The following is a 9717-nucleotide window of genomic DNA, read 5'->3' as shown; positions in this document are numbered from 1 at the left end:
ATACCAACAGTGTATACCAAATCAGTGGAAGGCTCAAACATTGTTTGTGCAGTGCTAACACTGTAAACAAGATACACACAGATGATTTTCTGCCAGAGCCCTCATCCCACCAGTGAGCACTGGGCAGTCTTTTACACTCGTCAGCGTTCCTACCTTGTGTTACTGTGTGCGTTCAACGCTTCCAATCGGCGGAGTTTGTGTTTGTAGAACTTCACCTCTTTGAGTGTCGGCCTACACAGGATAACACAGTCAGCATGGATACTGATAATGACAGCGTATGCTTCTGTTCCAAGCTGGATGAACACACACCTCGTCTCCAGCTCTTGCTTCAGGCGCTCCACGTCCCTCTGCAGCTCTTCTATTCGACTTTTGTTTCCCTTTTGCTGTTCCTGGTACGCCTTGAAAGAGATACAGGAGTATTACCTGCTGCTTTAGGGGAAGAACTATCTGAACATGAATGAAACGTTTGACAGGTTACCTTGAGAATAGTTTTAAAAGACGGAGTAACATTGCTGGATGCCTTCTTGATTCTTGTCTGATGAACCACATGATTTCCTGCTGGCTCTCCTTTGACAGATCTGGGTTTAAAATGAGCAGCTTAGTATAAGCAGAGGCAAAAGTGTTCATTGTTTGATCTATATGGCTTATAAAAAGATAACGCACCAATTTCTTCAACTGATATAAAGTAACGTCCCAAAATTTGCTCAAGGGCACATTTACTACCGTTTTTTTGTTTCTAATAAAGACACATGATTCTCTGCGCTGCATGTTACCTGAGCTCATCCAGCAGCTGAGTCATTTTAGTCTCATAGAAGTCGATCACATCCAGAACCCTGCAGATAGAAAAACCAGGAAATATGCAGCAATCAATTCATCACAGAGCAGTTTCTGTTTGAGGAAGACCACAAGATACAGTTGAGAGCTGTGGAAAAATCTATTAAGTGGACCTTCAGATATGACTAAACAGTTTCGACATTTAAGTTTCTATCTTTAAAAGGGCCTCACATGTTCCATGCTAGTATAACCTAATGGAAGTTTTTCAATAATAACAAAATAATCAGTATCTTTGTCAAAAGGTGCTCATATTACAGAGAATAGTTCTCAATGGATGTCCTTACTGCTGGTCTGCAGGGGAGTTCTGCTGGCTGACTTTGTTGCAGATGTGCTGGAAGGTCTGACTCTGTCGAGCCAATCGTCGCTCTTCTTCTTTGATGGTGAAATAAAGTTTCCTCTGAAGCTGAGCTGCTTCCTCCCTCTGCTTGGACAGCCTCTGCTCCAGAGCCTGACACAGTTTCTGCAAAGGATTGTATCTCACTGAGAAGGCTGCAGCTGACGATAGATAATATTAACTAATTAACTAATTATCTGTTAACCTATTTCAATGCCAAAAAATAAAATACATTTATAATTTATTTATTTATAATTAATCATGGATGTAAACTAATGTGCAATCTGAGAAATCTCAGCCTGCAGTGGCTTACAGTGGCAGTCTACTGACATACCTGTGCTTCTTGTTTTTCCTGCTGCAGTCTTTGTGTGTGGCCGTGCTGTTCGACGGCCTTGCCGAGGTAGCGGTCCTCCAGGTCCTGGACTCGAGTCTTCACCACGTCCAGCAGCCCCTCCAGCTCCGTGGCCCTCTGAGACTGCTGAGCCGCTCGGTTCACGTGCTCATGAGCCTCCTCTCTAAGGACACAGACACACACAGACGAGGATCATTCTCACAAAAGTGCGCTTTCGTCACCTGCAGCTATGGTCCACGACTGCTCACCAAGTACAAGGAAGTACAAGTAAGTTAAATGTAAGACTTTTAAAGATTCTCTAAATGAAAGCAATTTAATACCTATTTAACATCCATACTGGCAAACAAAGTCCCAGAATTACTAACTAAATGAATTTATTTACATTAAACTGAACATTTCTGACTTCCCATGCGTCCCTAATACAAAATAAAATCCTAATTCAAACATTTTCTTGCACAAGGTGCAGCAGGTTTCAAATTTGTTATTTTCAGCAGGCTTCAACTTAACAATAAATGTTCCGTTCTCGAGCCAAAACTGAAGCCAGAACTTGCGCTTACCCATATTAGATGAAAGAAACAAACATTTAACTTATTACTTCTACAAGTAGCTTTTTTTTTATGTGAGGAAAGGTATACTTTGATAAATTCTGGCCTGGCGGCACAGTTTGCATTTGTGGTTCCATGTTGGTTTCTTTTTGTCATTTTGTTAGGGTGTGATATATATATATATATGATGGTGCCCTTGATCTATGTATTCTCGTTATCGATGAGAGACGCCACCGGTTTATTACCATTGCAATTAGTGTTAGTAACTAGCTGCAGTGACTGCACTTTTATAAATGTAATGACATTTAAAGGGCAAGAATTCAGATTATTGAATTTTAAGACTTTTTAAGTACCCACATAAACCCTGAATAACCATTTACAGTATATAGTGAATAACAGACCAAACACATGCACCAAAATACATCTAAGATTGAACCGTTTTATGAGAAAAATCCCTCAAACAGAGCTGTGTGATTCAAATGTTTGCATAAAATTACCAACATATACAGTACTCATATCAGAATATATCCAACCACAGAATAGATAAAAAAGACTGACCAAGCATTTAATGCAAACCATGAACTGATTGTTTGAGGTTAAATGTCATTGTTAAGGCATTTCTGAAATACAGAAATGTTTGATATACAATGATAACATGTCATTTCCCACAGACTTGGTGACTAATTAACTTACTAACTAAGATGTTTATTTGGACTAAATGATTTGTTTCCCTGGAGGGGTTGTGGAGAAATATGACCACTGTTATAGTCAGTTGCTTTCCCTATCATCACTCTAGCAGGAACGCGGCCTCAGGCTGAGACTTCATACCTGCACAGGAGGCGTATCTGTGATACTCATCTGATGCTGATCAGATTAAATGACAGGGGGACAGGTGGTCAACACACGCTGCAGATACATTATTAAATAGATGCGGATGCATTAACACACACAGTAATACACACTGCAGGCATGTATTCACTGTAAAAGACCCTCAGCTGTTCTTCCACTGTTTACGTCCAGGAATCTGCCTCCTCTGTGATGGATCTTTTTGTACAACGGCTGGATGTCACCATTTAGGATTTGGGATCTTATGTTTACTGTTGTTTATCTAGATTAACATTATGTTTGCACTGAAAATATCTAAAAAAAAAAAAAAAAAATTATGTCAAGTCATCCATGTTTGGCCAGCTATTTGTGGTAAAAAGAAAGATACAACAAAATATACAGAAATAAAATATACAGTATATTATCAGTAAGTTGGGATTTTTTAATTTTCAAATAAAAAACATTAATAAACACGTATGAAACCACAATTGGTTCCTGAATGGCATCCCAATACTGGGTAGGAGTACTAGGTAGAAGTATATCCTGGTGAATTTGCTTTATCGGGATAACCGTAACTATCCTCATGTGTGACTTGAAGAAGCCATCTAGCTCGCTAACGTACACTCTCATATATGGATATCCTAATTTAATTTGAATTACGCCAAGGGGGAGCCGGCATCTTTCCAGTCATTACAAAACTCTAAACCTGCCTGTCACCGTGGCGGAAGGCACGGCTTCCATTGTAAACATAAAAATATATATATATTATGGATTCCAAACTACAGAAGGACAGGGAGATGAGCAATAAACCACTTTTATCTGAGAGGGATGAAAGTTTTTCCTGAAGTACTTCCTAAAGGGTAGATTGTTTTAAGATGCTTTCTTGTATTTTTACTATGCACTCGTTGCTGCTTTGTCACTTCTCTCTGCCACAAAAAGGCATCTGAAGTTTGCATTCACACATCAAAAAGCCAAATAAATGTTAAGTTAAATTTTGTATTACTCTCCTTTTGGATATTTATCAATGTTTCTCATCTCCCCAACTCTACACTAGTATTGAGAAAGAGTAAAGTAAGCTTCCTCCATGCCTTCATCATTTACATTTAACATTAAAGTCCAAACCCATTTACTATTCTGTCATTCCCCACAAATAATCATTGTCGGACTTACTTGAGTTGGTTGTTGGACTTGATGAGCTCCTGGATGAGAGTCTGTCTTCTCTCTGAGTCTGTGAGCATCGTCCTCAGAGTCATCCTGATCTCACCAGCTGACTTCTTGTCCAGCAGAACCAAATCTAAGGGCACGTGGAGAGTACTCATATTGTCCATCGCTAAAAAATAAAGTATCTGCAAACTTCTCAAAGTCTTTGCAATCATTTTAAAATGCTACTCCAATGCCACAAGAATAAACTACTGAGGCAAAAATGCAGCTAAACATGTTTTCATGCCAAAACAGAATAGGATTTTAATCTGCACAATGAAGTATGGTCAACATGAGTTAGTACCTTCAAACACAATATCAATTTAACTAGAACAGCCAAGAAACTGGAACAATATTGAACTCTTACCCGAAAGGGTCTTATTCTCTACGGGATCCGCAAAATACACTGGCTTGAAACCATGATGCTGCAAAAGTTTATTCACATCGTCCCATTCTACCTGCTCCTGCTGCAACACAGACAGAAACAATCAGTGAGGAAAACGTAGGAATGACAGTCAAACATCACCTCCTGAAGAAATCTGAGCTCTACCTGGAACTGCTTATAAGTCCACAGGTAAACATATGTCTTATTTCTTGACTGTATGAAATGAGCTGTCCTGCTGTCCATTCTTAAAAGTCCTCCACGGAGCACATCTCCCTGATCACTGCAGGACCTGAGTGCTTTTCTTGGCTGAGGTGCCTCCTGTCAAACCCACCAGTGATCAGGTTTCTGCACTTCCTACAGCTGAGAGGAGCTGCCACCACAGCACCACAACAATGAAGGAAAGGCGACCCACCCCTCCCTTCCAAACACCAGCCTCTCTGGCCAGGGGTTAGCAGAAAAATAATGTTAATTTAACAACGACTTACCTGTTCCATCGTTTCCCCGCTCTGCAGGAAATAAAACAATATGCACGGCGTTAGTGTTCACAGAGCGACAGTTCAAATCCGACTGACGTTGACGCTGAACTCCTTTTCAAAAACCGTCAATTTTAAATTGCAGAGCTGTTGGTAAAAACACCTAACCAATAACTAGAAAAAGAATAACCATTTAGGAATCTTGAGGTTGTTCTGGTAAATTCGGCGTACAAGGAGCCGGCCGAGAGATACTTTTAATCCATTAAAATAATAATTAACTGCGACAGTTTGACTAAGAGTTGCTCGTCAGGCTCTATCCAGATGAAAAGAAATAACAGGAACCAGCTAGATTTCATATGCAATTTCTCCACAAATGGTCTACTGACATAAGTCCATGCATTACATTATGTTCTCAAGTAAGCACATTCAACTTTAGAGCTGCGTTAGCTTCTGTAGCTAACAAGGTGGCGTTCCCACTTAATATTAGCGGTGTATTTGTTACTTAGAAAGTGGAAGATATGCTACTAATAGCTAGGAGAGTTACCAATTGGTGTTTCCGTTATCAGCTACCGAGTTTTCCAATAGTGCAAAACAGCAGACGTTACTATTTACTTTACTCCACCATACGCCTCTCCTCTTCCGCCATTCAAACAAGTGCGCTGTGACGTAATCGTATTCAGCCAATGGGATGCGGGAGATTATTCCAGCAACCAGATTCTAATTTAATTTAGGTTTTAGAGACAATTTTGCAGGATAGCCATCTTGAGATTTACAAATCAAAAGAATCATTATTCATTCCACATCCAGACTATCATATCATATCATATTCTGTAAAGGACAAAAAATTACAGAAAGCATAAATAAATAAATGTAGAAATACAGAAATAAATCATTAATACAGAAATAAATAAATGTAAAAATACAGAAATAGCCATTTTTATGACCAAAATCTTTCTATTTATTTATATTTGAGTCATTCCCTGGAAGCGTACCCTAAGATTACCAGTACAAAGGTAAACTGTAACATCCATTTATATCCCAAAGCCAAATATTTCTTTGTAAACAGCTCAAAGAAAGACCCCAGATTCCTTAAAGAAATAGTTCATATGGAAACTGTCCAAAGTGTGGTGTGTGGATTTTAATACTGTTACACTGTTTCTGTTAAGACACATTGCTGTGGAGTTTTTCAATGCTTTGAGCAACACAAACAAAATGCCACTGATTAAGATAGGTGGTCCATCCTTTCTAAGAATGAATGAGGCAGATGCAGTGACACTGTTGCTGTATTAAATGTTAGAAACCACAAGATGGCAGACATGTCTCAGCACTTCTTCACAATGCAACATTGTCTCCTTTAAACAAATATCTCACGCACCATAACAATTTTTTTTAAATGACTGACTCTGGGCTCAAACAGCCATATTTAAAACAACAAAAGACACATATTCTGTTAAACATAACATGCTAATTAAGTTGTTTAATAAGATGAGTGATGCGTTAATTATATCACACATTTGTGTCTCAATATGCTTGTTATCATGTTTATATTAACACTGCCTGAACCTTGAGCCATTTCCTCATTAATGTGCAAATGAATGTTCAGATCAGGCATACGGGAGGAGCCAGAGGTGGAATCGTGTTTTAAATATGATAATTTCAGAAGAATGTATACTCAGACAGGCAGGCAGCAAATGTCCTTACACAGGTGTCTGGTTTGCAATCTCATGTTGGCCCCAACAGACTGTGGCATGGTGCAGTAAATAGTGTTTGACTTTGTCATGGCTGTTTCATATTCTAATGTCACTGCTTTAGCTTGAACTTTAGCTCACTGAGTGGAAAGGTCAAAAATACAAATTTAAATGCAAATGCACAATGTCTGCTATTATTCTTAATAATGTCTTGATTGAGTTTTAAAGGGACAATTTGGATTTTATTTTTGAACTAAACAAAAAAAAAGGTTACTGCTGTGTGTAAAAAAATACCTTAAAGTCCACTGTGTAACATTTAGGAGCATTTATTGGCAGAAATGGAATATAGTATTTATAGGTATGTTTTCATCAGTGTATAATCACCTAAAAAAATAGAATTGTTTTCATTACCTTAGGATGAGATGTTTTTATCTACAGAGCAAGCAGCTCCTTGTTGAATCACCAGGTTTCTCCAGTAGCTGACTGGGTTTTTTCCAAAATAGGCAATCTTGCATTCAATCATAGTGACTACAGCATTATTCATAAGTCAGGAGTGACTTAGGTTTGTTAATAACATTTAACTGAAATCACAAACTTTTCTCTAAACTTAACCAAAGTGCTTTCGTTGCAGTCTGGTTCTGTGGTGTGACAGTCCTGCAATTTGTATGACCACCATCCACCCCAGCCACCTGCACGTGACTCCACAAAGTTACATAAATGTACTCCTCCCAAAAAACAAAAACAATTTAGTGATATACAAACTTAGCAACTGAACACAATATTGGATCATTTATGTGGCAACACTACATGTTGTGAATCTCTCTTTCAGCTTTAATATCTTAATTTGCACAAACGGGATGATCATTTGCAGACAACCTATTACCAGACAGAACCAATGAGGGAAGTTCTGAAAGTGGTCACACGCACAGCCACTGGTAATGGTCCTTTAAGTCATCATTTAGAGGTAGAATCCTTAAGGCTCACAATCACTGAATAGGTAGATGCATATGAGGGATCTCCAAACCAAAATGAGTCAACCTTGGAGCCGCAGCATCTGAAATGAATTCTAAATCTCATCCTATATGCTGTCTGACATTTCTCTTCACTGGATGCGAAATGTCTGGCGTACCTGCCTACCTGTCCCCTTATGTGAGAGTCTGGTCTTCATAGATCCAGAAAGGAAAGGTCGTCATTTAATAATGGATAGACGGGAGTGAAGAGCCTGGCTACTCACTGTGTCCCCGCATACATCAACTCCACTGAGCAGAAAATTAAAATGGAAATTTAGGCCTTGAACGGAGTCGAGGGTCCCATTGACCTGTGCTGTATGATTTATGGCGGGTGATTACATCACCTCGACGCTACCTACCTGGACCACTGAGCTCATTCGATACTCCAACTCATAACCATCGTTTCAAAATCGAGGGTTTTAATATCACTTTGATCCTCTTTTTTTATTGATTATTGGTCATTGACTGAATGTAAAAATCATCATTCAATTTGTTTAAAATTTGTATATTGACTACTGCATAATAAACCTCAGACTGTATAATGGATCTACGCATATTTATTATTGATTGATAAACAGGATGAATATGGGAACATGAATAGATTGTCATTGGAGATTTTATTCAGTGAATAATGAGGCATTTCCTTTCATGGGAAAACATTTCCAAAAAAAATAAACATTAAAAAAAAATAAAGTTTGGACTTGGTCTAATTGTCCAAACTTGGTAAAAGTCTAGAATGTAAAGTTTTTTATGTCGAAGATAAATTGCTTCTTTTGAATATCTACAGAATAATCTTGACGACAATATTATGTCAACACACACATAGCTTGGCCACACATATGCCTGCATACTACAAAAAACACTACTATAATAACAGCTGGGGGGACTTTGGAAAATGTCATTGGTCTGGGTCAACACACGGACAGAAAATTTGTTTTTTTTATTAAAATAGGTGTCTGTGGTCTGCTTCACATGCTTCACAGCAGGCATGAGAGAGATCCACCCCACAATGGGGAAATACAAGAATTTACGGCATTGTTTTTTTCCTCTCCTTTATTATTACTTTTATATTATTTGATAGATTTTTATTTAATAGAAACTATTTCCCAAAATGGGCTAGTACTCACAGATACTGAGTAGCCTACTTGTTATTGCGTACTGATACCTCCTGGTGAGTCTAGGTACGCACCCCTCAACATTAGCGTAATGCTAATGATAATTTTTCTATTATGTGAAGATGCGCCTTACTGTGCCTCTGATTGGCTAGTGTTTGTTGCCTTTGTTGGTTTGGTTGGTTAGGTTTAGGTATGAGGAGTGTTAGTTATTGTTATGTTATTGTTATAAAATATGTCAGGGTCAGAGCCAATCAGAGGCACAGTAGGGGTGGAATACGTGTGGGTAAAAATTAACGCCTGTGCACTGCATCCCTGCATAAAGACACACCTGACTTTTCACAGAGAAAACAGCGTTGAAAATGTCTTGATACATGACCTAACACACCAAACTGTCGTCAAAGAACTAGCGGCGCCAAAAGCCAACTGTTGCTTGGTTGCCTGTGTCTTGGCCAAAAAGTGACACTAGAACACACAGCGCCGACTACAGCAAATGGCCAACTAGTTTGTCCGCTCTCGCTCAGACGGTTTTGTAAAATAGCTGCATGTTAAAATATCCATGTATTTGAATGATTGGATGAAAAGAAGCTAAAAAATGAGACAATACCAAAGTTTGCAACTTTGCTCTCTTCCACTTCTCTTCCTGTGCACTGATTCCTTTCAGCTGAACAGCCAATCAGAGTGATTTCTCTCACCGGTGGCTACTGCCGCCGATTCAGCATGATCAGTCAACTAGGACGCTCACCGACAGCACGACATCAGCTGTCGGCCAACCATCAGCCCTAGAAAAAAACCAGAAGAGGAAAAAGAATTAGGGTTACGTTGTGGTTAGAGTTGCGCTGAATAAGGAGACACCTTTTTTCGTCTAATTCGTAGTAGAAACTACATATAAAACCCTGGCTATATTAAGAAATACTGATAGGAGATATAATGAGCTCAACTTGAGAGCAAAAAGCACA

At 38.8% G+C, this 9717-nt stretch overlaps 1 protein-coding gene across 4 annotated transcripts in view; it reads right to left on the bottom strand.

Moving 5' to 3' along the window:
* Positions 1–5611, bottom strand: part of cep70 (centrosomal protein 70) — an 8897-nt gene extending 3286 nt beyond the window's left edge. For 2 of the 4 annotated variants that reach the window (XR_004797326.1, XM_035677422.1), the window contains exons 1-10: positions 5493–5611; positions 4961–4981; positions 4458–4557; positions 4061–4184; positions 1503–1683; positions 1119–1294; positions 774–833; positions 479–578; positions 310–398; positions 154–231 (exon numbers count right to left, since the gene is read on the bottom strand). Coding sequence is in view for 3 of the 4 variants with exons in the window: in XM_035677422.1 (XP_035533315.1) it covers positions 154–231; positions 310–398; positions 479–578; positions 774–833; positions 1119–1294; positions 1503–1683; positions 4061–4184; positions 4458–4557; positions 4961–4969 (917 nt within the window). In the remaining variant the exon portion in view is untranslated. The remainder of the gene's footprint in view (positions 1–153; positions 232–309; positions 399–478; positions 579–773; positions 834–1118; positions 1295–1502; positions 1684–4060; positions 4185–4457; positions 4558–4960; positions 4982–5492) is intronic. The other 2 variants (XM_035677423.1, XM_035677424.1) reach the window with 2 other exon arrangements.
* Between the last annotated feature and the right edge of the window lie 4106 nt (positions 5612–9717).

Source organism: Morone saxatilis, unplaced genomic scaffold (genome assembly GCF_004916995.1).
Source record: "Morone saxatilis isolate NCDOM2014 unplaced genomic scaffold, NCSU_SB_2.0 Contig6, whole genome shotgun sequence".
NCBI classification, from domain to species: Eukaryota; Metazoa; Chordata; class Actinopteri; family Moronidae; genus Morone; species Morone saxatilis.
This window is presented reverse-complemented; position numbering and strand designations above follow the sequence as displayed.